Source organism: Bos indicus, chromosome 3, assembly GCF_029378745.1.
Source record: "Bos indicus isolate NIAB-ARS_2022 breed Sahiwal x Tharparkar chromosome 3, NIAB-ARS_B.indTharparkar_mat_pri_1.0, whole genome shotgun sequence".
Lineage (NCBI taxonomy): Eukaryota > Metazoa > Chordata > Mammalia > Artiodactyla > Bovidae > Bos > Bos indicus.
In genome coordinates, this window is record NC_091762.1 from 100,815,560 (window position 1) to 100,841,332 (window position 25,773).

General features: G+C 45.5%; 3 protein-coding genes across 3 annotated transcripts; 2 read left to right on the plus strand and 1 right to left on the minus strand.

Moving 5' to 3' along the window:
* Positions 1 to 1,961: 1,961 nt before the first annotated feature.
* PRDX1 (peroxiredoxin 1) lies at positions 1,962 to 15,933 on the plus strand. The gene is made up of 6 exons (XM_019957577.2): positions 1,962 to 2,108; positions 3,983 to 4,099; positions 5,727 to 5,880; positions 6,606 to 6,728; positions 6,997 to 7,127; positions 15,593 to 15,933. The coding sequence occupies exons 2-6, from the start codon at positions 3,994 to 3,996 to the stop codon at positions 15,676 to 15,678; spliced, it is 600 nt and encodes a 199-aa protein (XP_019813136.1). The 5' UTR covers positions 1,962 to 2,108; positions 3,983 to 3,993; the 3' UTR covers positions 15,679 to 15,933.
* Positions 15,934 to 16,945: 1,012 nt separating this feature from the next.
* MMACHC (metabolism of cobalamin associated C) lies at positions 16,946 to 21,955 on the minus strand. Its single transcript, XM_019957578.2, has 4 exons — positions 21,752 to 21,955; positions 19,604 to 19,798; positions 18,775 to 18,927; positions 16,946 to 17,728 (listed from the first exon to the last, which is right to left on the minus strand). Exons 1-4 carry the CDS (start codon positions 21,830 to 21,832, stop codon positions 17,315 to 17,317), a joined length of 843 nt encoding a protein of 280 aa, XP_019813137.1. The 5' UTR covers positions 21,833 to 21,955; the 3' UTR covers positions 16,946 to 17,314.
* Positions 21,956 to 22,015: 60 nt separating this feature from the next.
* On the plus strand, positions 22,016 to 25,510 carry CCDC163 (CCDC163 homolog). The gene is given in 6 exon segments (XM_070786660.1): positions 22,016 to 22,635; positions 22,683 to 22,769; positions 23,699 to 23,719; positions 23,722 to 23,785; positions 24,077 to 24,144; positions 25,218 to 25,510. Coding segments are annotated over 6 exon segments (426 nt in total). The 5' UTR covers positions 22,016 to 22,557; the 3' UTR covers positions 25,326 to 25,510.
* Positions 25,511 to 25,773: the final 263 nt, after the last annotated feature.

Here is a 25,773-nt window from a genome sequence, read left to right on the forward strand (position 1 = left end):
CCATACTCTATTAAGCTCTGAGGCTAATGCAGGATTCGCAAGTTTGATCCCTGCGTCAGGAAGATCCACCAGAGAAGGAAATGGCAACCCATTCTAGTATTCTTGCTTGAGAAATTCCCATGGACAAAAAAGTGGCCAGAAGAGCCTGGTGGGCCACAGTCCATGGGGTCGCAAAAAAGTGGGACACGACTTAGTGGCTGATTACACAAAAACACTAAACTCTGAATTTCTTTTTTCCCCTGAACCCTCAAGAAGTAAATGAGGGGCTTCCCTGGTGGCGTAGTGAATAAGAGTCTGCCTGCCAATGCAGGCGACATGGATTCAGTTATGGATCTTCCCTGGTCTAGGAAGATCAAAAGGCAACAGCCCATTGAGCCAGTGACTACTGAATTCTGCATGCCTAGAGCCTATGCTTGCAACATGAGAAACCAACTCAATAAAAATCCCATTCACCACAACAAAGAGTAGCAATCCCCTTCCCCAGAGCAAGTAAAGAAAGCTGGCACAGTGCCGAAGACCCAGCACAAGTAAAAATAAACAAATAAATGAAAATATTAAAGATATTAAAAAAAGAATAAAATTTGATTGAGCACAGTAATGGATGACTGTGACCAATTAAAAAGAAAAAAAGAAGGACATGAGTAATGGCCAAATAACTGTTGGTCTCAGGCAGAGAAGGAAAAAAAGGAAAAAAAAAATCACTACTGTTGTGCAGTAGGATGATAAATGTGAAAAAATTTTGAGATGCTTAACCAGAATGACACAGCACTTCCCTACTTTTTATCCTGCTATAAGGTCCAAAGGAGATAAGATAGTGGGGGCTGTGGGCAGAAAGCGGAACACAGAACTATGTGTTATGTTTTTTCCTCCCCCTGGGCTAGCCTGGAGTGCTGTTTGTTCCACCTGAGGTCCTCACTCCAGTCCTCTACCTTTCTTTGTTCTATTTTCGCGGGCTTTTCCCTTCCTTGTCTTAGCCACCGCCATTCTGGGCTCCTGTTTCCTATTCTAACTACCTAACATATGTATTCAATACCCTTTATTTTATATCCGGTGCTATGTTGTGACTTGAGGGCGCAGAGATGGTTGTGACCAAGCAGGCTACTGTTTGGGCAGAAAGGATGGAATGAATTCTGAGGATCAGTGAAAGTCAGAAGAGTTTCACGAGAAGGTAATGCTTCAGCTGACACGTTTTCTGCAGGCCAAATAGGAGAGAACAGGTTCTGCATGTTCGAACAAAAGCCTGAGGTTTCAGTTACTCTCTGTCCTAGGAGTTACAACAGAGGAGCAAGAAGAGTTACACTAATAACAGCTAACACTTTTAATATATGAGAATTGCTAAATAAGCTAGAGATGATCTCAACAAAGAATTCATAGTATTCCCATTTTACAGGCGAGAAAAGTAAGGCTAATTGATTAAGACTCTTGCCTGAAGGCCACACATAAAATAACAAGTTTTAACCCAGGAAGACAGAGTCCCAGTTTCTATGAACCACAAATCAAAGAGGTGAATGAATGAGATCAGATTTCAGAAAGATTTCCTCCAGCCGCAGTGGAGTGGATGGGAGAGGAATTCATGCAGGGGAGCTGGAATGCAACAACCCTGTTATAAGGAAGAACAATAAGGGAGGCTGTCTAAATAGGGTTACGGAAGATCAGTACTAGAGCAGAGGCTGCGGAAATAGGGGCGGAATATTTCAGAAATACTTGAAGAGATCGTTCTCTTCAGGGTTTGGTTAGACGTAGTCTTCCGTGAGCAGCAGCGACGGCCCGTACCCTGGTTTGGGCCTTACGAACAAGGAGGAGGCGTTCGTGTTCTGAAAGGATTGAAAGAACCCCTCAAACTCCGACCTCAACCGTCGGCGGCGAGGAGGGGGATTGGTACTCTAAGGGCGGGAGCCCGCCCCCAGCAAGAGAAAGCGCTGAGTCATCCTGGCGGGGCACGTTGGGTCGGGGCGGTGCTCTGGCCATATCCCCCTCCCCATTCCCCCGCCTGCACCCCCGGCCCGCCCTGACTCTCGCGAGAGCCTTACAGGCTATAAAGGCAGCGCCTCGCGCACGCCTCACGTGTCTTCTTCCTCGCTGGTGTCGGTCCTATTTCAGTGGAACTGGTGAGTATAAGGGCAGCGCCCCCGCCCCGCCCGTCACCTTTTCCGTCTTCTCGGGGCCCGCCGAACTCAGCTGGGCTCCTCGGACAAAGAAGGCGGCCAGGCGAAGCGATCCTCATGTGGGGCTCCTTTGGGTGCGGGGACGAGGTTGAAACCCGAGGCTAACGGCAGCTTGAGTCTCCCCTACCCCCAGCAATACAAGCAGAAAGCGGTGATTGGCTTGGCGTGGCGTCCGGGCGGGTTGGTGGTGATGGAGTCTCCTGACGGGCGGGTAAGGGAAACTTCTCGAGTGAATCTGCAAACTGATCAGGAACTGAGGGCTAGCCGTCGGTCGTGTAGTAGAGGGAGAGGCTGTTCCCCATCTTCAGGTGTGGAAAGTTACCTAAAATTCCGTTCTCCGTCTTTATTTTTCCACCTGCAGAATGGGGTTTGTAGTGATTCTAAATGCCCTTGGTGAAGACTGAGCACTCTTCTGCTGAGCTTTGTGAGGTGCTAGGGTGGGGGTGATGATGGGAGTGGCAGGGAGGGTACAAGAAGCGGGTTTTGAGGGTGTGGCTTTTACCAGGGACCTTCAAGGGGCGATTTCCTGAAGGGGACACACCCGGTGGAACTCCAGCAGCATCCCCGCCCCCCGCTCTTGGTCGTGCTTTAGTGGGCGTGGGGATCCCTTGGAAAAGCAGGTTTGAATAAGGAGGGTCACCTCCTGTGTTTGGTTGGGTTTTTAATTGTCACAGTCGATGTTCAGTCTTTCTTATGGTTGTAGTATTATGAACCAAGAATTTGGGGACTTGAAAAGTTAGCTTCTTGGGATTATCAAACTGATGACTTACTGGGTTAAATCTTACCTTGGTCTTGACCAGGGTGAATCCAGTGTTATATTGCTTTTTGGCGATAAATTGACTCTTGTTCTACTTACCATTTTTCCAGGATCTTGGTCCCTCGGTAAACTCACTTTTGAAAGGACTTCTGGGCTTTAAACACAACACTTAGAATTTTGAAATTGAGCAGATGCCATAATCTTGGACTTGGCCTCTTAAAAAATTGGATTGGCTTTAGGGTGTGTGTCTTGGGAAATCTACCCAGAGAAAGATTAAAGGGTGCTTCCCACGTTCTCAAGGCAGATGGAGGTGCAGGCCAGGGAAAGGGCATCATGGCAGCTTCTGGGGCTTGGGTGCTCAGTGTTTATGGCATTGCACATTTGGGCCCAGGTTTGAGAGTTTCCTCTCTTCTCTCTGTACACCTGTATAATAAACGTACACAAGAAAAAGCAATTGTACAGATGATGGTTCAGGCAGAGTTCAGTTTATAAAGAAATTCCCATTTTAAAGTGAAAACAACATTGTAAATCAACTATGCTGCTGCTAAGTCACGTCAGTCGTGTCCAACTCTGTGCGACCCCATAGATGGCAGCCCACCAGGCTCCCATCCCTGGGATTCTCCAGGCAACAATACTGGAGTGGGTTGCCATTTCCTTCTGCAATGCGTGAAAGTGAAGTCGCTCAGTCGAGTACGACTCTTCACGACCCCATGGACTGTAGCCTACCAGGCTCCTCTGTCCATGGGATTTCCCAGGCAAGAGTAGTGGAGTGGGGTGCCATTGCCTTTTCCTAAATCAACTATATTCCAATAAAAATTTAAAAATCTCAAATGAACAGTCCCTCCCCTCAAAAATGAAAACAGAGCTGAGATTCAGAGATGTGTAATATTTTTGTTTGAAAAGTTGGAAAGCTCAGTTCATGCTTCTTACTGTTATAAAAGTTTATGTGTATATTCAAGACCACTGGACAATTTCTACAGCTGAGCCTGTTAAATAAATGAAGGTTGTTATCTAGAAAAGTAAGACTTGTTTCTAATTCACTTTCTCTCATCTTTTCCAGCTGATAGCAATATGTCTTCAGGGAATGCCAAAATTGGGCACCGTGCCCCCCAGTTCAAAGCAACAGCTGTTATGCCAGATGGTCAGTTCAAGGATATCAGCCTAGCTGACTACAAAGGTAAGAGTAATTAATTAGGTTCATTAATATGAAATTATATTACAATCTAGGGAGGGCTTGTTCACTCTCTGTATCTCTTGTCATGTTTGAGTGTAAAATGATTTTTACATCTTTAGGATAAGAGGCTGTTGCCTTCCTATTGAATTAAAGTGGTGATTATCATCAGTGAACATAGGGTAGATCTCCCAAGTCCAAACAACTTCTGGAGAAGGCATGTGCATACTTCATTATATCTGGACATAATATCTCAATTATCTTCCCAATATTGCTCCTCAGTTATTTTACTGGAGATAAACTCATTATCTTGTTACAGTTTAAAGCCTCGGACAATTTAAAGTCTCAGAGCTCAAGTCTTTGGAGCTGTGAAACTGTTCAGTTTACAAAAATGTGTGTCACGACTGAGGGTTTAGGCATGTTCCCTTGACATTTTACCTCCAGAGAAAAATTGATGTCACAGTTGGAACAACTCTCCTTTCTGTTAAGTAGTTTCATGTAGACACCAGGCAAATACTAATGAGGATCTTTTTACTTTATTGTCCTAGAATAGCAAGGTATTCTGGGACAGTTCAAAATACGGATTTCCTAGCATTTAAACCTAAGAACTCAGGTGTCAAGTATACCTTTCTTGGTGATACAGCAGTTCATAGAGTTAGCTTTTGGGTAAAACCTATGACTAGATTTCTTAACAAATTCCACATACTGGTTGGAATGAGAGCAGATAAGTGGGGCCCTATGGAGAGAAGCTCCTCCTGGCAAACAAAGTAAGTAGCACCATAGGGAGGTGACTCTGGCCCAAGGGTAAAGGCATGAGGTTTAGGAAGAGTTGCTCTGTGCCCTCCTGGGCTTGACCTGCTGAAGCTTATTAGCAAAACCCTGGGGGAAGGTTGAAGTGAATGTCAAAAGGACCAGCTTATTTTGATTTTGAAACATTGCTGGTATCTGGAAATGTGAATATTTGGAATTGTTGGTGAGAGACTGCTTGACAGGTTGAAGATCTACTTCAATTGGTAATCCGAATGACTTTCATAAAATTCCAACTAGAAATCCTATTACCTACCAGGAGAATTTTGGGAACTTTTGTCTTAGAAATTTTTTCTTTGCTTGTGCATCCTATCAGACTTATTTGAACCATGTTTGTGATGATTTAGGTATCACTTAGACCTTACCTATCACATTACTGTGGTTCACTGTGGAAGAATACCGAAGGCTCTGACTTTCTCTTGTTGGTCTTGTTGCCTTGTGGCAGAGAATCCAGCCATTAAGCTCTTTCTGGGCACTGATTATATGAGTATTGGCAGTAGATGATTGCATCCTTGTTTTTTCTTCACTGAAGAACTTGGTGTTTGTGTTAATTTTAACTACCCAGAGAATATCAAAATTAGACTGAACAGTGCTTATCTGTAGTTGGCAGCTAACGTGGAAGAAGGAAAATTCTTACAGCCGAGGTTCTACAGTAGCTGCTAGGCATCATCTGTGTTGAGCATCTTGGTGTTTTAACAGTTGTCTGCCATCAGTTTAAAAAGGCTTCTTTTTTCCCATAGGAAAATGTCTTTAGGTTTACATTCTCTGCAAAGCAAGGAAGTCTATTTCAAAGGATAATGGGCTTTTTTTTTTTTTTTTTTTTCAGGAAAATATGTTGTGTTCTTCTTTTACCCACTTGACTTCACCTTTGTGTGCCCCACGGAGATCATTGCTTTCAGTGATAGGGCAGAAGAATTTAAGAAACTCAACTGCCAAGTGATTGGTGCTTCTGTGGATTCTCACTTCTGTCACCTGGCATGGTAAATCTCTTGGTCCATTTGGCATGGGCTTATTGTAGAAAATTATTATGGATTTTTTTTTTGGTAGCTGTGCTGTGTGGCATGTGGGATCTTAATTCTCCAACCAGGAATCAAACCTTTGCCTTATGCAGTGGAAGCGTGGTAGAAGTCTTAACCACTGGACCACCAAGGAAGTCCAGGCATAGGAACTTTTAAGCAGCAACTAGAACCCGGAGGCTTTGGCAATAGACTTTCAAGTATTGACTTCTGGCTCCTCATGGAAGGAGTACAAATGCTCTGACTTCCTCTTGTTGCTCCTATAACTTAGCAGCAGAGGGAAAGCAGCTTGGGTTGCAACTGAGTGTACCTGGTGATTTTAATTGGCCTCAGCCATTTACTGCTGGGCTTCCCTCATAGCTTAGTCGGTAAAGAATTGCCTGCAATGCGGGAGACCCGGGCTCAATTCCTGGGTTCGAAAGATCCCCTGGAGAAGGAAATGGCAATCCACTCCAGTATTCTTGTCTGGAAAATCCCATGGACAGAAGAGCCTGCCAGGCTACAGTCCATGGGGTCCCAAGAGTTGGACACAACTTAGGGACTAAACCATCATTTACTGCTGGAAAAAATTTATTTTAAGTTGTCTGGGCAGTTAGATTAGCAACATTGGAGTGGGATAGATACAGTTAATGCTTTTGTTATAGAAGAATTTTAATGAGTGTGATTGTATGTGTGTTTTTTTACTATAGGATCAACACACCCAAGAAACAAGGAGGACTGGGACCCATGAACATTCCCTTGATATCAGACCCCAAGCGCACCATTGCTCAGGACTATGGGGTCTTAAAGGCCGATGAAGGCATCTCATTCAGGTATATATGCACCAGGAAACTGGCTGATTGGCTGAAGATCTTTTATAAGTAGAGCTGTGATCTGTGGAGACTTTTCTTATTTTGTTTTTTTTTCCTATTTTGTTGAGAAATAATTGATATACATCACTGTGTAAGTTTAAGGTGGATGGCATAATGGTTTCATTCTTTATGCAGGACCTAAGGGGAAGGCCAGTTTCTGCTGATTTACTCTTAACAGCAATTTCTAAAACTGTACTCTCTCCCTCTGACCTTAAATATTTTCTTCCAGGGGCCTTTTTATTATTGATGATAAAGGAATCCTTCGACAGATCACCATAAACGACCTTCCTGTTGGCCGCTCTGTGGATGAGACGCTGAGACTAGTTCAGGCCTTCCAGTTTACTGACAAACATGGGGAAGGTAAGCCAGTTTGCCTGGTGACAGGACAGTGGAGTGATAGGGTGGGAAAGGTGGTGGGAGCAAAGTCTACCAGACAGGAAAAGGGTTATTATGTCTCTTTAAGAAATTGCAGTCTCTGGATTATAGTGGGTTGTGGGGGTGAGGTAATAGAAAAGCTTGGGGAGGAGAATATAAAGGCTTTTTGTTCCAACTGCATATTCCCAGCTTCTACCCTGCTCATTTAGAATTACTGCTGCAGATTCAACTTGTTAAAGTGTAGGAGGATTTCATAGGTGTTAACATTTTTGTCTTTTACAAATTCATTCTGTTGTGCAGGATATTTTTTGTATCTGTAAGAATTATAGTCACCAAATACCAAATTATATAAATGCTCAATAGAAAAATTTTTTTGAGGAGGGATGAGGGCAAGAAGGTTTGAGGTGAAATCTCTAGGTCCTTAGAGAAGTTTCAGGATTCAAGACGATGTTTTTGTTGAGTCTGTCCTTGTAAAATCTAAACATGACTGAGAAGATTCAATTTATGGTTTTTGTCTAGCATTCGCTAGAGTGTAGGTCTTTCTTACTGCTCTGGTCCTTCTCATCTGAAATAGTCCCCTTGAAGTGTTTTTGATAAAGTCCTGAACTGCTTGCTCCCAGGTTCTCAGTTTATAAGACTGTAGCTTCTGAAAACTCCCCACTTTGGCCCAGTGGAGTTGTTGCTTTTAATGAGACCACCTTATTCCAGCTAAGAGTTTAAAGAACAGCTCCTCAGTCTGCTGCAAGTGCTGGATATGTAGGGGGAAGGGGATCTTGAACCCCACCCAGCCACCCCAGCTTAATTTAATTGAGGATATAAAATAGTTGTGATCACTGCTCGGATCTCATGAGTTACAGGAGGTGGAAGTTAAGAGTCTGGATTAGTGGTGTTTGGGGGACCCAAAAGTGCTAGTTTGGCTGGAGTGGAAGGCTAGTAGGTAATGGCAATCAGAAGGCACCATTTGCAGAAGTATGTGTAGGCTTTACTCTGGATTGAAGCAGACAGCAGCTGAGACTGCCCTCTGGTGGAGAATGGTTCAGAACAAAGATGGAAGGAGCTGAGGAAATGGGTGGCAAAGTTGGCCCTTTATTGGACTTTCCCTTGCATGTGTAGTATAGACTTTTTAATTAATTTTTACTGCAATAGACTCTTGAACCCAAGCTTTCATGAGTTGTGAAGCTTGCTTCTTCACACTCTTGTTCTCTGGTGCTTCCCATCCCACTAAAACAAGCACAGCTTTCTGTGTGCAGTCTTTAATGGCTTATAATACGATAGTATTTGATTGCCTGTGGATATCAAGCACTCTACCAGGTGCTGTCATGTTATTTGACAAATAATCCTACAGTCCTGTTTTTAAAATTGAGATACATGTTAGTTTCAGGTATACAACATAATGCTCTGATATTTGTATATCCTACATTCCTATTTTGCTTTAAAATTTCTTTTATCTTGAATTTACACTTTTTTTGGGGGGATCTTTGAGTGAACCTGTATTACATTTTAGCAGAGAAAAGGGTGAACTGACAATACTACAAAGAAATTTTTTACTTAAATCCTATGTTCCTATTTTTTTTTAATTTTTCAAAAATTAAATTTTTCAAAAATTTATTTATTTTTGGCTCTGTTGGGTCTTCATTGCTACTTGGGCTTTCTCTAGTTGCAAGTGGGGGCCACTCTCTAGTTGCAGTGTGAGGGCTTCTCATTGTGGGGGCTCCTCTTGTGGACTACGGGCTCTAGGGCACTCAGGCTTCAGTAGTTGTGACTCCTGGGCTCTGAAATTAGGCTCCATGGTTGTGGTGTGCGGGCTTAGTTGTTCTGTGACATGTGGGATCTTCCTGGGTCAGGGATGGAAATGTCTCTTGTGTTGGCAGGCAGAATCTTCACCAGTGAATCACCAGGGAAGCCCCTGTGTTTCTATTTTTAGGACCAATAAACCACTATTTAAACACTGTATGTATTCAGTTAATGGTAGAACTGGGATCAAAATTCAAAGCCCTCTTTTTTTTACATAGTTTAAAATGATGAGAAAGGCATTGTTTAGAGCCTTCTGTGTTAGGGAGAGTTGTACTTCAGGTTCTGTTGAAAGCTGGTCAATGTGGGACTCAGCCAGTTCTGCTGAGCTTCATATTAAAATCCAGCACTGTTGGGTATGAGTCCCAAGTGTGGATCTTTCTTTCCTGTCATTGATTATTGGTACAGTCTTAAGTGCCAAGAGGCCTTAGTGCAAGGATACTAAGTTGTCAAGGTTCTTCTTTCTGGCTCATTATTCCTTCTATCTTGGTGTCGTGGTTTGTAATTGGGCTCTTCTAAAGCTGTGTTTTCTTCCTGGACAGAAGAATCTTTGGTTTTCCTGGTGGTAAACTGCTGGGTCTGGTCACTGATTTTATGCTGCTCTTTATTCTCAGAAGCTTGTTTATACTTATGACCTGTGCTCTAACCCTTTGCTGGCACTAAAGCCAATGACTATGTAAGGATCAAATGGAGATTTTGTAAAGCAGCTAAGTGCATACATACCTTGTTCGCAGACGGCTGTTTGTAGAATCTGACCTCTGAGGCTATGACATCCTTGCTGCTGCTGCTAAGTCGCATCAGTCGTGTAACTCTGTGTGACCCCATAGACGGCAGCCCACCAGGCTTCCCCATCCCTGGGATTCTCCAGGCAAGAACACTGGAGAGTGGGTTTCCATTTCCTTCTCCAATGCGTGAAAGTTAAAAGTGAAAGTGAAGTCGCTCAGTCGAGTCCGACTCTGTGCGACCCCATGGACTGCAGCCTACCAGGCTCCTCCATCCATGGGATTTTCCAGGCAAGAGTACTGGAGTGGGGTGCCATTGCCTTCTCCAATGACATCCTTAGAGGAGAAGAAAAGGGCTTTGTTTCACTCACTTGAGAAAGTGAGACTTTTGCTGCTTCGTTACTGGACTTTGGTGACTACATGTCTCCTGCAAGACAAAACAACAGGTTAAGAGTGGAATATCAGAGATCACTCCCCTTATCTCACTTTCCTCAGGTTTTCCCAGGGAGCATTGCTAACTCAGGGTGATAGGAAAGACTGAAGATTATGCTTTTGCATAAAGTATTTGAGAGATTCAAACTCAGACCTTTGCTTACCAATGTATAGAAGGCAATTACTTAGTGAAACAAGCAGGACCTTCTGTGGAGGTCCTGCCCCTTTGTTTCAGGCATTCTTGTTTGGCAGAGTTAAGGAACACTAAGACAAACTTAGTGTTTGTCTAAGAACACAATACCCAGCTGTGGATGTGACTGGTGATAGAAGCAAGGTCCGATGCTGTAAAGAGCAATATTGCATAGGAACCTGGAATGTCAAGTCCATGAATCAAGGCAAATTGGAAGTGGTCAAACAGGAGATGGCAAGACTGAAATGTCGACATTCTAGGAATCAGCGAACTCAAATGGACTGGAATGGGTGAATTTCACTCAGATGACCATTATATCTACTACTGTGGACAGGAATCCCTCAGAAGAAATGGAGTAGCCATCATGGTCAACAAGAGAGTCCGTAATGCAGTACTTGGATGCAATCTCAAAAATGACAGAATGATCTCTGTTTGTTTCCAAGGCAAACCATTCAATATCACAGTAGTCTAAGTCAATGCCCCAACCAGTAACGCAGAAGAAGCTGAAGTTGAACAGTTCTATGAAGACCTACAAGACCTATTTTAGAACTAACACCCCAAAAAGATGTCCTTTTCATTATAGGGGACTGGAATGCAAAAGTAGGAAGTCAAGAAACACCTGGAGTAACAGGCAAATTTGGCCTTGGAATACGGAATGAAGCAGGGCAAAGACTAATAGAGTTTTGCCAAGAAAATGCACTGGTCATAGCAAACACCCTCTTCCAACAACCTAAGAGAAGACTACACATGGACATCACCAGATGGTCTACACTGAAATCAGATTGATTATGTTCTTTGCAGCCAAAGATGGAGAATCTCTATACAGTCAAGAAAAACAAGACCGGGAACTGACTGTGGCTCAGATCATGAACTACTTATTACCAGATTCAGACTTAAATTGAAGAAAGTAGGGAAAACCACTAGACCATTCAGGTATGACCTAAATCAAATCCCTTATGATTATACAGTGGAAGTGAGAAATAGATTTAAGGGACTAGATCTGATAGATAGAGTGCCTGATGAACTATGGAATGAGGTTCGTCACATTGTACAGGAGACAGGGATCAAGACCATCCCCATGGAAAAGGAATGCAAAAAAGCAAAATGGCTGTCTGGGGAGGCCTTACAAATAGCTGTGAAAAGAATAGAAGCGAAAAGCAAAGGAGAAGAGGAAAGATATAAGCATCTGAATGCAGAGTTCCAAAGAATAGCAAGGAGAGATAAGAAAGCCTTCTTCAGCGATCAATGCAAAGAAATAGAGGAAAACAACAGAATGGGAAAGACTAGAGATCTCTTCAAGAAAGTTAGAGATACCAAGGGAACATTTCATGCAAAGATGGGCTCAATAAAGGACAGAAATGGTATGGACCTAACAGAAGCAGAAGATATTAAGAGGTGGCAAGAATACACAGGAGAACTGTACAAAAAAGATCTTCACGACCCAGATAATCACGATGGTGTGATCACTGACCTAGAGCCAGACATCCTGGAATGTGAAGTCAAGTGGGCCTTAGAAAGCATCACTACGAACAAAGCTAGTGGAAGTGATGGAATTCCAGTTGAGCTATTTCAAATCCTAAAAGATGATGCTGTTAAAGTGCTGCACTCAATATGCCAGCAAATTTGGAAAACTCAGCAGTGGCCACAGGACTGAAAAAGGTCAGTTTTCATTCCAATCCCAAAGAAAGGCAATGCCAAAGAATGCTCAAACTACCGCACAATTGCACTCATTTCACATGCTAATAAAGTAATGCTCAAAATTCTCCAAGCCAGGCTTCAGCAATACGTGAACCGTGAACTTCCTGATGTTCAAGCTGGTTTTAGAAGAGACAGAGGAACCAGAGATCAAATTGCCAACATCCGCTGGATCATGGAAAAAGCAAGAGAGTTCCGGAAAAACATCTATTTTTGACTATGCCAAAGCCTTTGACTGTGTGGATCACAATAAACTGGAAAATTGTGAAAGAGATGGGAATACCAGACCACCTGACCTGCCTCTTGAGAAATCTGTATGCAGGTCAGAAAACAACAGTTAGCAGACTGATTCCAAATAGGAAAAGGAGTATGTCAAGGCTGTATATGGTCACCCTCCTTATTTAACTTCTATGCAGAGTACATCATGAGAAACGCTGGACTGGAAGAAGCACAAGCTGGAATCAAGATTGCCGGGAGAAATATCAATAACCTCAGATATGCAGATGACACCACCCTTATGGCAGAAAGTGAAGAGGAACTAAAAAGCCTCTTGATGATAGTGAAAGTGGAGAATAAAAAGTTGGCTTAAAGCTCAACATTCAGAAAACAAAGATCATGGCATCTGGTCCCATCACTTCATGGGAAATAGATGGGGAAACAGTGGAAACAGTGTCAGACTTTATTTTGAGGGGCTCCAAAATCACTGCAGATGGTGACTGCAGCCATGAGATTAAAAGACGCTTACTCCTTGGAAGGAAAGTTATGTCCAACTTAGATAGCATATTGAAAAGCAGAGACATTACTTTACCAAAAAGGTCCGTCTAGTCAAGGCTATAGTTTTTCCAGTGGTCATGTATGGATGTGAGAGTTGGACTGTGAAGAAAGCTGAGAGCCGAAGAATTGGTGCTTTTGAACTGTGGTGTTGGAGAAGACTCTTGAGAGTCCCTTGGACTGCAAGGAGATCCAGCCAGTCCATTCTGAAGGAGATCAGTCCCGGGATTTCTTTGGAAGGAATGATGCTAAGGCTGAAACTCCAGTACTTTGGCCACCTCATGTGAAGAGCTGACTCATTGGAAAAGACTCTGATGCTGGGAGGGATTGGGGGCAGGAGGAGAAGGGGACGACAGAAGATGGGATGGCTGGATGGCATCACTGACTCGATGGACGTGAGTCTGGGTGAACTCCGGGAGTTGGTGATGGACAGGGAGGCCTGGCGTGCTGTGATTCATGGGGTCGCAAAGAGTCGGACACGACTGAGTGACTGAACTGAACTGAAGACAAAGTGCTGCCTTCATATCTCTGAAGAGCCAGCTGATAGAAGCAGCAGCTTAGTGTTAGGGTTTACACAGTCCTAACTTTGTCATTTTTTAGCTTGTGTTTTTCTTGGGAATTGGGGTAAGTCACTTTTTTTTTTTGGTCAGTGTTTACTGTGGTTATATATGATAGAATTTACCTTTTTAAGTGTATAATTCTTGGGTACTAGTTACATTCAGTGTTGTATATCACCACTATTTCTCAAACTTTTTCATCATCCCAAATAAGCAGTAGTAGTAGTAACCATGAAGAAATAACTCACCATTCCCCTTTCCCTCCAGCCTTTTGTAACTTCCGTTCAACTTTCTGCATCTATGAATTTACCTATCTTAAATATTATGTGCGTGAAACCATACAATGTTTATCCATTTGTGTCTGGTTTCTTTCACTTGGCATAATGTTTTCAAGGTTCTCAAAAGTTTATCCAGGCTGTAGTATGTGTCAGGGAGAAGGCAATAGCACCCCATTCCAGTACTCTTGCCTGGAAAATCTCATGGATGGAGGAGCCTGGTGGGCTACAGTCCATGGGGTCGCTGAGGGTCGGACACGACTGAGCAACTTCACTTTCACTTTTCATTTTCATGCATTGGAGAAGGAAATGGCAACCCACTCCAGTGTTCTTCCCTGGAAAATCCCAGGGATGGGGGAGCCTGGTGGGCTGCCGTCTATGGGGTCGCACAGAGTCGGAGCCTGGTGGGCTGCCGTCTATGGGGTCGCACAGAGTCGGACACGACTGAAGCGACTTCGTTGCAGCAGTATGTATCAGAACTTCATTCTTTTTAAAGGCTGAATAATATTTAATTGTATATGTATGCTTGGTGGCTGAGACAGGAAAGAATCTGCCTGCAATGCAGGAAACCCAGGTTCAATCCCTGGGTGGGGAAAATCCCCTGGAGCGAGGGGTAAAGCAACCCCCTCCAGTATTCTTGCCTGGAGAATCCCATGGACAGAGTAGCCTGTTGGGTTATAATCCATGGAGTCGCAAGGAGTTGGACACGACTAAACAACTTTGACTTTTCATATGTATACTACATTTTGTCTGTTAACAGGTTTTTTCCACCTTTTGGCTATTGTGAATAATGTTGGTAAAATACTGGTGAATATATCTGAATCCTCGTTTCTAGTTACTTTGAATATATACATAGGAGTAGAATTTCTGGGTCCTATGGTACTTGTGTATTTAGATTCTTGAGGAATTTTCAGACTTTCCCACAGCACCTGTACCATTTTACATCACTAACAGCAGCAGCAGCAGCAGCAATACCAAGCGTTCTTTATATCCTTCCCAGCATTTACTTTTTTTTGATTAGCCATCTTAGGGGATATGAAGTGGTATCTCATTGTGGTTTTGATTTGTATTTCCGTAATGACTAGTGATAGCATATTTTCATGTGTTTATTGATCATTTGTATATCTTTGGAGATACATCTTTTTTCAAGTCCGTTGCTCATTTTTAATTGTCTTTTTGTTGTTGTGGGAGTTTGGATTTAATTTTGGCTATTAATCCCTCATTAGATATGATTTGTAAATATTTTTTTCCCATTCTGTGAGTTGTCTTCAAAGAATTTATGGATTTTTGGATGAACTTAGAGCCCATTATACAAACTGAAGTAAGTCAGATAAAGATAAATATCGTATATGATCGTGTATATATATGGAATCTAGAAAGATGGTACAAAAAATTTTATATAAGACATAGAGAACAGACTTAGGGACATGGGGAGAAGGGAGGAGAGGGTGAGATGTATGGAGAGAGTAACATGGAAACTTACATTACCATATGTAAATTAGATAGCAAAAGGGAATTTGCTGTATGTCTCAGGGAACTCTGTATCAACCTAGAGGGGTGGGATGGGGAGGGAGATAGGAGGGAGGGGACATGTATACCTATGGTTGATTCATGTTGAGGTTTGCCAGAAAACAAAATTCTGTAAAGCAATTATCCTTCAATTAAAAAATAAAGAATTTATGGTTTTAGCTCTTCCATTTAGGTTGTTGATGTGTTTTTAAGTAAATTTCTTGTATATGGTATGAATAGATGACCAGCATCATTGTTGTTAATTTCTTTAAATTTCAGTTACTGCATGAACAAATTAAGTATAGTAACTCGGGCTACAGTGAGGATTAACTTGCATATTTAGTTTTGTACTGATAGGCTGAATGATCTGACTGGAGGATAGACCTCCTGGCACCTGAATGTTGAAGCCCTTTAGGGCTCAGATTTGGTTTTTTAGGCATCCAGTTGTCCTTAGGAGGGTGGAGCTTACCACTGATCTGGTTATTAATCAGTACCCTTCCTCTTGCAGTGTGCCCAGCTGGCTGGAAGCCTGGCAGTGATACCATCAAGCCTGATGTCCAGAAGAGCAAAGAATATTTCTCTAAGCAGAAGTGAGCGCTCGGCCGTTTTAGGGCCAGGCTGCAGTAGGCGGCCTTGAAAACAAAACCTCTTTTGTCCTATTTTTGTGCTTAAAACCATGATCTTACACTCCGCCAGGATGTGGTGTGGGACAGGACGGGCCTTTCCTGCAGGGGTTGGGGACGCCAGCCTTTCTTCCTCTGGACGGAAAGACCTGAGCCAGGCCAACTGATGTATACTGTAAGGGGGTATCACTTGATCTTTTGTAGTTGTATTAAATTTGAAATGAGACCTTGTTGATTCTTCATTGGTTGTGGGGCAGGGGAAGCTTTTAAGAGGAATTTAGTCTGCTTTTTTGGGAGAAAATGAGGTGCGAGAGCTGCCTCAGAATCGTGAAATGATATTGAGGGAAAATGTACATAGACAACAGGGAAAAGAGCAAGACCTGCTACAGTATCAGCCAAGGTGCTGCAGTTTATGCTGTAGGCTGGGTTGCAATGAGGTGCCTGACACTTACAGTACTAGGAGGGCTACATGAAAACCTGGATGAATGCCTGGGACTGGATCTATGAAAGATTACAGTTACGGGCTTTAGGTACCTTTGGAACTGAAAGAGGGAGACAAACCCAGGGCTGGCTTTCTGTGTCAAAAGAACAGTGGTGAGCACCTCTTGGCTTCCCTGGGTTTCCAGCCTTGATTTAAGGATAGTTCTTGTCCTCATGAAAGTCGCTCAGTCTTGTCCGACTCTTTGCAACTGCATGGACTATATACAGTCCATGGAGTTCTCCAGACCAGAAAACTGTGAGTGGGTAGCATTTTCCCTTTCTCCAGTGAATCTTCCCAACCCAGGAATCAAACCAGGGTCTCCTGCATTGCAGGTGGATTCTTTCCCAAATGAGCTATCAGGGAAGCCCTATCTTTCCTGATGCTGGGAAAGACTGAAGGCAGAAGGGGATGACAGGATGAGATGGTTGGAGGACATCACGAACTCGGACATGAGTAAGGTCTGGGAGTTGGTGATGGACAGGGAAGCCTGGCGTGCTGCAGTCCATGGGGTTGCAAAGACTTTGGACGCGACTCATTTGAACTTGTTCTCATTCGTATCTGTGTCGTGAGGGAGGGTTGTCAGTGGGGTGAAGGTGGATTCCTCCTGGGCCCAAGGCTAGGGCACATTTGCAACAGAAGATCCTTTAGTATGTGCTCTTCCGGACACCACCACCACCCCCCCCCCCCCCCCCCCCCCCGACTAGCCCAGCCTACCTGTGGGCAGTAGTACAGGATTCCCAGGGCCGTCAACAACAGCTTACTGTATGCTAAGCAATTTCACATTTATTCAGTCACCATGATAACCCTCTGAAGCAGGTACTATTATTTAGGGGATAGTTCCTCCTTACGCCCTGTAACAGGTAGCATTTCGAAGCACTGCAGAGAAATGGTAACAGGTAGCGATTCCATGTTTCAAGGCAGGTGGGAGGTCTGGATCTACTTTGGTCTTAACCAAACTTTCCTGAGCCTTGTTATTTTAAGATCTCTACTAGAATAATTTATCAAAAATAATCATTTTATACCCAAAATAAGTTTCTTCCCTGGCGAAATATTAATAGTAGTGTAAAAGTCTTTTAACAGGTAGGTGCCACTGCCCTAAATGAGGATCCCACAGGCAGGGAAGGTATCAGGGTCCAGGGGATATAGGTGGGGAAACTGTGGGACTGAGCCAGCCTCTCCTGGGATTCTGAGGCTTCTTGGATAAGAGTGTAGTGATGTGAAGCTCTTGGGATGGAGAGCTAGGCTCCTCTGAGGGCTGAAGCAAGCCCAGTAAGGCCAAGCGTTGGGCAGGAGGAGTGGAAAAGTATGCCTTCTGCTCTTCTGAGTAGCGCTCCTGAGGTGTCACAGCATCCCGGTAAGTCCAGTCACGCCAATGGAAATTGAAGCGTTCAAGCAGGCTGATGCGGTCAGCTCTTGTGGGTACACAGTCAACGGGCTTTGTGGGTGGCAGATTCGGCACCTCTGTTCCTCGCAGTAGCACCACCCCTCGGATGGCAAACCAGCCCCCAAACCTGGGATGTATGCACACACCTGCTATGTGCTGGGGAGAGGGTAAAAAGAAAGCAAGGTCATGGTGGTCATATGGGCACCAATAACTACCATCAATGCAAGCTAGTTCACTTCTTATTCAACAGTGATTCTACCTGTGAGCCTGTCAGGGAATTCCCTGGTGGTCCAATGGTTAGGACTCCATGCTGTCACTGCCAAGGTCCCAGGTTCTATCTTTGGTCAAGGAACTAAGATCCCAAAAGCTGTGCTGCATACACACACATGTGAACTTCTGTCAGTCTTGGCTGGGCTCCCCTACTCCGTCAACTCTTCATGAAGTCACTGACCCCAAGGAGAGTTTCCTTAAGCTGAGCCTCAGCTTCCCAGTCGCACAGTGGATTTAATCAGAGCTCTACCTGCTCCATTCTGTCACAAAGAAGAACAGACTAGTTCTCTAACCGGATCCCTGGTGGCTCAGATGGTAAACTGCCTGCCAGTGAAGGAGACATGGGTTTAATCCCTGGGTATGATTGGGAAGATCCCCTGGGGAAAGGAACAGTAACCCACTCCAGTATTCTTGCCCAGAGAATTCTGTGTACAGGAGCCTGGTGGGCTACTGTGCATGGGATCGCAAAGCAGAGTTGGACACAACTAAGTCTGAGTGAACTCCAGGAGTTGGTGATGGACAGGGAGGCCTGGCGTGCTGCGATTCATGGGGTCGCAGAGAGTCAGACACGACTAAGCAACTGAACTGAACTGAAGCGACTAACACTTCACTTTTTCTGACTTGATGTGTCTGCAAGTAGACGAAATCATGGAACTGGATCATTGACCATGGTGCACTCTTGTCCTGGATTGTGCCCAGCAACTCCTTTACCCAGGGAAGGTGGAAGAATGGGACTTGAAATTTTTTTTTTGCTGTGCCATGTGGTTAACAGGATTTCAGTTCTCTAACCATGGACTGAACCGGGACCATGGCAGTGAAAACCTGGAATCCTAACCACTAGACCACCAGGGAATTCCTGGGACTTGAAATCTTGATGGAATTTTATTTCATTTTCGTTCTCAGCCCCTATTTGCTCATACTTGCCCTCTGACCTGGGTCCCCCAAGGGTCAGACTCCACATCCTGTCGCTGGTAGTAGTAAGCAGCCCCTGCTACATGGGCTGCTGTCTGGGCCAGGATCTTGGGGCGCCGGTTGGGGTGTACCTCGTAGTCAGCGATGACTTCTATCTGCAGCTCTGGGAGGCTCTGGGATAGAAGATAAGATGAAGACTTTAAGCGCAACAGGAATCATGATCATGTTCAACAGAGCCTTCAGTTGTGTTAACATGGCCCTGTCTTTAGAAGTCATGTTTAAAGGGAAAACATGACCTTAAACTTGGAGTGGGATTGGAGGCTCCAGTGTGAAGAAAATGATAATTCTGTTTAGGATTGTTCAGAAACCTCTGTTACGGCTCTGCCCTCCAGAGGCTGAGTGCAGAGGAAGACGGTCCAGCTTTGGGGAGACCCAGTGTATGTATACGTATTTATGTATACGTGTAAAGTATGTAGTGCAGGGGTCCTGTTCTGTCCTCAAAAGACCCCATAAGGCTCCCAGGTCTAGGGCAAAGACAGGTGAGAGATGCGTGGAGAATTTTGGGGCTTATTCCTATTTCACTTGGAGGTCAAGGGAAGTCTGCTCATCAAGTTGCCCATCAGGGAAGGGTGAGATTGATCTGTTTCAGACCTTGTTGGCTAGAGGGGGTGGCTAAACCTGAGATGAGAAGGCAGACTGGGGAGAGATCACGATGTCAAGGCTGGCTTTAGGACAGCCTTCTGCCGGGAAAGTGGCTCCTTGTAGGTCTAGATTCTATACTGAGCTTACAGGAACTGGAAGCAGATGCAGATTTGGAAGCTAGGTGAGGCTATAGCCAGCCTTGCTCACCTCTCTAACTCGGCCCAGGTGGTAGGCCACACACTGGTCCACAGGGTCAGTCAGTGGTTGGAGGTGGTGGCTCTGCAGGAAGGGCTTGAGGGCCTGGTCAAACATGGCAGGTGTGCTGAGTACCAGGAAGGCCAGTGTAGGTCCTGGCAGGGGTAGGTGGAAGGCTGGAGGCAGGAGTGCATTGTACCATGCCACCTGGAACAGAGAGAAAATTCAGGCCACACAAGAGGGCTAACTTAGGCCTTAGCCAGGCCCATACCTTGGCCTGGCATTCAAGGTTTCATGCAAATTGTCCAGCCTCCTTATTCAAACAATGAAATTCTCCTGATGATGTGTGTTTGTGGGGAACTCACCTGACAGTTATAATAGAGAGGCAAAGAATTCATAAACAACTAAGAAAAAGAAGAAATTGATTGTACTGTGGTTAGTGCAATAACAGGGCCAATGAAGGGCCTCTGAAATTAGAAAAGGCTTCTTGGAAGCTGAGTCTTGATGCTGGGAAGGTAACTTACAGGCTGATGTGGAGAGGGAGAATCTGGTGTGTGTTTTAAACAGGTCCCAGCATAAACAAAGAGGCAAAAAATGCAAAGCATACTTGGAGAATAGCAAATTGTCTAGTTTGATAGAAATGAAGCATCTGAGGAGGAGAGCAGAGGGAGAGAAGGCTGGAGAGATCAGTAAGAATGAGACTGTGACTGGCCTTGAATACCAATTGAAGGAATATGGGTCTAATTTGCTGACAGTGAGGGGTTAGCCATTGAAGATTTAAGAAGCAAACTGACATGGTCAGTTTTAGATCAACCTGGCTGCAGTGTGGAGGAAGGAATAGAGGCAAAGTGACAGCAAGGAAGTTATTGCAGAAATCCAAATGACTAATAGTGGGCTGAACCAGAGCATAGATAGGTTGAATTTAGGAGACAGATTCCTAAAGATCGCTGTGGATGACTGTATGTGGCGCTGGGAAGGGGAGAGAAGTAGGAACACAGGATGACTGGCAGGGCTGTAAGAGGCACTGTTCAATACCACAGCTCCTTCTACCAAGGTCTTCTTGATTATATCAGACAGGCATCTCCAATCTCTCCCACACCTGCCATCCACCATTATCTCCATACCTTTACTCAAGCAATTTCTGATATTTGAGATGTACATGACCCTCCTTCCTTCCAATCTATCTTTTCATATATAGCTCAACTCCATTTTTTCCAGGGAAGCCTCTCTGAGGCTAGACCCAACTACCTCTTCCTCTATAATCCTCTCCCAGCATTGCTGTATGCCACTCAGTGGAAAGTGGAAAGGGTGGCCTCTTAAGCATCAGGCAAAAGGCTCAGGTTGAGTTGATTTAGCCCTGCACTAAGCACAGGGCTCAGTGCAGAGGGCACTGGATGTGGGGGGAGATGGACCTATGTGACTAAGGGTAGGTCCTGATGCCAGACTTCTGTGTCAGGCAAGTGTACAGTTTCTAAACCCAGCCCAGCATTGATGATTGGCAACATCATGAATGTAACCTTTTGCAAATAGACTGAACAACCAAGCCAACTGTTTGCTTGTTCAACATCCAGAATGCCCTTTGCTCATGAGCCATACAAACATTCCCAGACCTTGCCCTCTCCTAAACTCCTTCAGGAAGCTTCCAAAGTGACTCTGGCTCCACAGATCCCCTTCTTCCTCTAAATTACCTGGGTGACAAAACCACAAGGTTACTGGATCACATGGTGTCTCCCACTCATCAATACAGCATTGTAGGAGGGTAAAAGAGATAACTCATTGGAAAGACTTTTATGTTGGGAAAGACTGAAGGCAGGAGGAGAAGGGGAGGACAGAGGACGAGATGGTTGGATGGCATCACCGACTCAACGGACATGAGTTTGAGCAAGCTCCGGGAGTTGCTGATGTACAGGGAAACCTGGCGGTGCTGCAGTCCATGGGGTGACAAAGAGTCGGACACGACTGAGCGACTGAACAAAAACAACAAAAGAACAAACCTGCAACGCTGCTCTACCCATTTAGCCCAATTGCCCTGTCTCGACAATTAAACGGACTCGCGGCCAGAGGAGCTCGAGAAAGATCAGAAAATTCACGGGCCTCACGTCAGTGGCACCGAAGCCATCCATACGCTTAGCCCTAGCACCGCAGCAGGGATAAACCAACCTGGAAGGGGTAAACTTCGAAGCCAAAAGGGCACAACGTGTCCTCAATCTTCTGCTTCAGCTCTGCGACTAGCGGCTCCATAGTGCACGTTACACACTGAGCCTGCTGGGGAATGGAGTCTCAAGGTTACTCGGGACTTTACGCTTTGAGACAGCTTGGACTCCATTTCCCAAGAGCTACGGGAATCAGCTGCGGGACTGTGTCGTCTCTGTGCGATGCATCCTGGGACACGTAGTTCATTCAGTTCGTAGAGGCACCCACTACAGAAGCAGAAAAACTCGGTTTCCCGACAAGCTTCACGGGGGGGGGGGGGGGGCACTGTGACTGCGCGTGTTGCTTCCAGGGAAACGTAGTTCGGTAGCCTCCATCGCCGGTTGTCTCCAATAGAGGCGAACTCAATTTCCCAAGTGGCGCCGCAGAGGCCAGTCCGAAGTCGGGCTTTCCCGGCCTACCGTAAGGTTTGAACTGGGCGGTTTCAGTGGTCACTGGCACAGTTTCAGTGTTATGGTGCCAGAGTTGTGAGTCTGGGGACGTCTAAACCAAGATTCAGCATCTTCAATTCCCAATTGATACCTGTTTATCAGGGCATCCCGCTTTTCCCCTAATTTCGCAAGGAAGCCGCTCCCCCGACTAGTCCCAGAAACGCAGTTTTGGTCTGACTGTTGCTTCCTTACCTTTAGTATTGCATCCCCCCACTCACCTCTTTAGAGCTTACGTTGTGGTCTTCCCTGGGCTGTGTCTTTGGTGTCCACAGTGTGGGGAGCAAGGGCACAAGACGCCAGGGAGCCAGACCCTTGCTGCAGTCTATGAGTAGGAGCCTGAGCTGGTCTGAGCAGCTCGACGCGCTTCTCAATGCTACGGACCGAAATGTGAACAGGATTAAGGTGAGGGGGCTCCTGAGTCCCCCACTCCCTTGTTTAGGGGATGTGAGTTAATAGATTGCAAAACAGAACTCATTGACCTGTGCATTTGTTTCTTATGTAGCAGCGGCTGTATCCACTTGGAGTCTCTACCGGGGGTAAATATTGTCCCTCAGCCTTTCTTTCCAGTGTTATCCACTGTTCCTTCCAAATTCCAACTTTTCTTTTCCTGAAGAAACATCTGTTCCCCCCTCCGCCTAAGGGGCTTTCCACTTGTCCCTTCCTTTTTCTCTCAGCAGGAGACCTGGCTGGGACTTGGATTTCCTCTCGTGACTTGCCTACTGAGTCAGGAATCCAAGCTCAAAAGGCTTGGGCTCTAGAGGCTCCCGTATTTCCAGAGAGGCTAAACTGGGCTGAGGCCCACAGTGCATCTTCTCTCAGGGATGAGGTTACTATTCTTCGATCCCAGGCTCAGGTGAGGCATGGTGTGTATATTTGGGGTTTGTGTGAGTGTGTAACTGATGAGGTTACCGGTGATTGGGGAGCTCATGGGGTTTTTCTGCCTGGGTAGGTGACTGAAGCACTACGGCAGGCTGTCCAGGGCCTGCTGGAAGAGCGAGAGCAGCAGAAGTACCAGATCTCTGCCCTGGAAGGTATCTGATCATTCTTTTCTTCATATACACAGCCTCAAATGTGTGTGCACATTTTGTGGCTCTTCTATTGTCTGTGCACTTGTGTCTTGATTTGCAAGTGGAGTCTGTAGGCTCATGTGTGATGTTCTTAGGGGGCTGATCCCCTACTTGTCTCACTGTAGCATCACTAAGGTTGCTGCAGGGGGGCCCAGAGCAAAGGGTCCTTCTCCTGGAGCAACATCGGGAAGAGATGAGAAGGGAACTGCAGGGCCTTCGAAGCCAGGTGCAGGAACAGGCCCAAGCCCAAATACAGACAGGACCACAGAAGTGCAGTGCCACCAGTGGCCTTCACGAAGAGCTTCAGAATGAGTAAGTGATGGGCAAAACCTTGTCTTCTTCAGCCCTGAACTCCTGGTACTCTGGTAGCCCCCTCTGGGCTTATTAATTGGTTTTAGAATGACACTGCTATTATCCCTCGCAACTGCTGTGCGAGGAGTCACAGATTCTTCGGGAGGAACTAAAGTTGCTACGGGACCAGCTGAGTGAGTAAAAGATTGAGGGTGCGTATGAATTCACCTCTTCCCTTTTCTGAAAAGCCTTCTTGCTTTCCTTATAAATGACCATACCTTTGATAGCTTGAGCTACCCAGAAACCTGGCCAAGTATTTTGTCTTTTCTCATATGGTGTGAGTGTGCATCTCCAGTCAGCTTGGAAACTGCCCAGTAGCTGGACCAGAATGTATTTGTCCGTTTTCAGTGCCAGGCTGGGTGCAAGGCAGGGAAGGGGAAGGAAGGAAGTTGGAGACGTTCCCTCACATTTTCTCTCATCTGCAGGCCAGCATCAGGAGCTGCTGCTGAAACAGATAACTGAGAGGCGGCAAGCTCAGGCCTGCAGCTGGAAGGTAGGACCAGGATTGGACCTATCTGTTCATCTCTCCCTTTGGAGGCCCCTTCCTTTCTCTATCTATCCTGTTTTGCAGACAGGCCAGGATACCCTCTCCTACTCCTATCTCTTTCCATCTCTTCCTTGTACTGACTCCACCTCCCTCCAAAGCTCTTCTTCCCAAGCCCTCTGCTAAAGGACATGAGAAACTATCTTTGTCCCCATGAGGGCTCCAAGCGGGCTCAAGAGGCTAATCATGGGGAGGCGGGTGCTCCTCCTGGAGAGGTAGAGGTTTGGTCCTACCTGGCCCTATGGTATGGCAGATGTTGGATCAGCTGCAAAGTGGCCAGGATGGCAAAGGTCACAACCTGGAGGCTGTCAGAACAGAGGTCCAGGATGCCTGGCAGGAGCATGACCTCCTCAGGTCAGGGGGTGTGGGTGCTTATGGCTGTGGAAGGGATTTGGCTCACAGAGGCCAGGCATTGGGGACCAAAGTTCAGCTATCTCAGATTTGACATGAGCTGGTAGGGAAGGTATGGTAGGGGGTTATAGCCCATATGGGCAGTACTGCACATTTTCTTTACTTGACACAGTGTCTCTGAGGTATCTCTGTATTTAGAGGATAAAGAGGGAAGAGACTGGAATCCTAGCCTCAGGAAGGAGGACAGGTCAGGTCTGTGCTGGGAGGGCCCCCTTGACCCACTGTCACCATGTCTACCTCTGATTCTGCCCCCTTTGCAGGACTTCTGTTCATGTCCTCCAATCTAAGCAGCCCACCTTCGCCATGTCGCTTTCTTTATCTACCTCTGAAGTCAGGCTTCTGGACAGTAACAGTAGCAGGGAACTTTTAAGGAAGCTAGGTGAGGGTAAGGCAGGAGGCTGAATCTGAGTGGTGCCTGGATGCCAGCTGCCTAATTGTTTGACACTGGATAGAATGGGGTCTCTGCCTCTTTCTTTGGAAATCTATCAACCTCTGTTGCTCCTTATCCCATCAGGCCTGTATGTCCCTCCCCAACAGGGCCCAAGTCTAGGTCCGTGTGTACCACAGTGCTTGCTGGTGATTCGTTCTTTTTCCCCTTTCTCTCCTCATAGATCTCCAGAGGCATACCCTTTCGAACCCGGAGCCCAGCAGCTTTCAGCTCCAGGCCGAGAGCCTTGAGCAAGAGGATGTATTCTTTAAGGGCCCCAGGATACTCCTAAGTGACCTGTAAGGACTTGTAATATAGTAGGATGAAGTCTTCTTTGCTCATCTTCCCCTCCAAGGTCCTGTTTCTGAGTTGCCTGCCGCTCCGCTCTTGATCTAGTTGGTGTTTGCCCTCCCTACTGAGGCTTGTCACTGCCTGTCCATCCCTGTCTACCAATTGCAATAAAATGGTTTAACCCTCCCTGAGATGACACCACCCTTATGCAGAAAGTGAAGAGGAACTAAAGAGCCTCTTGATGAAAGTGAAAGCGGAGAGTGAAAAAGTTGGCTTAAAGCTCAACATTCAGAAAACTAAGATCATGGCATCTGGTCCCATCACTTCATGGGAAATAGATGGGGAAACAGTGTCAGACTTTATTTTTTTGGGCTCCAAGATCACTGCAGATGGTGATTGCAGCCATGAAATTAAAAGACGCTTACTCCTTGGAAGGAAAGTTATGACTA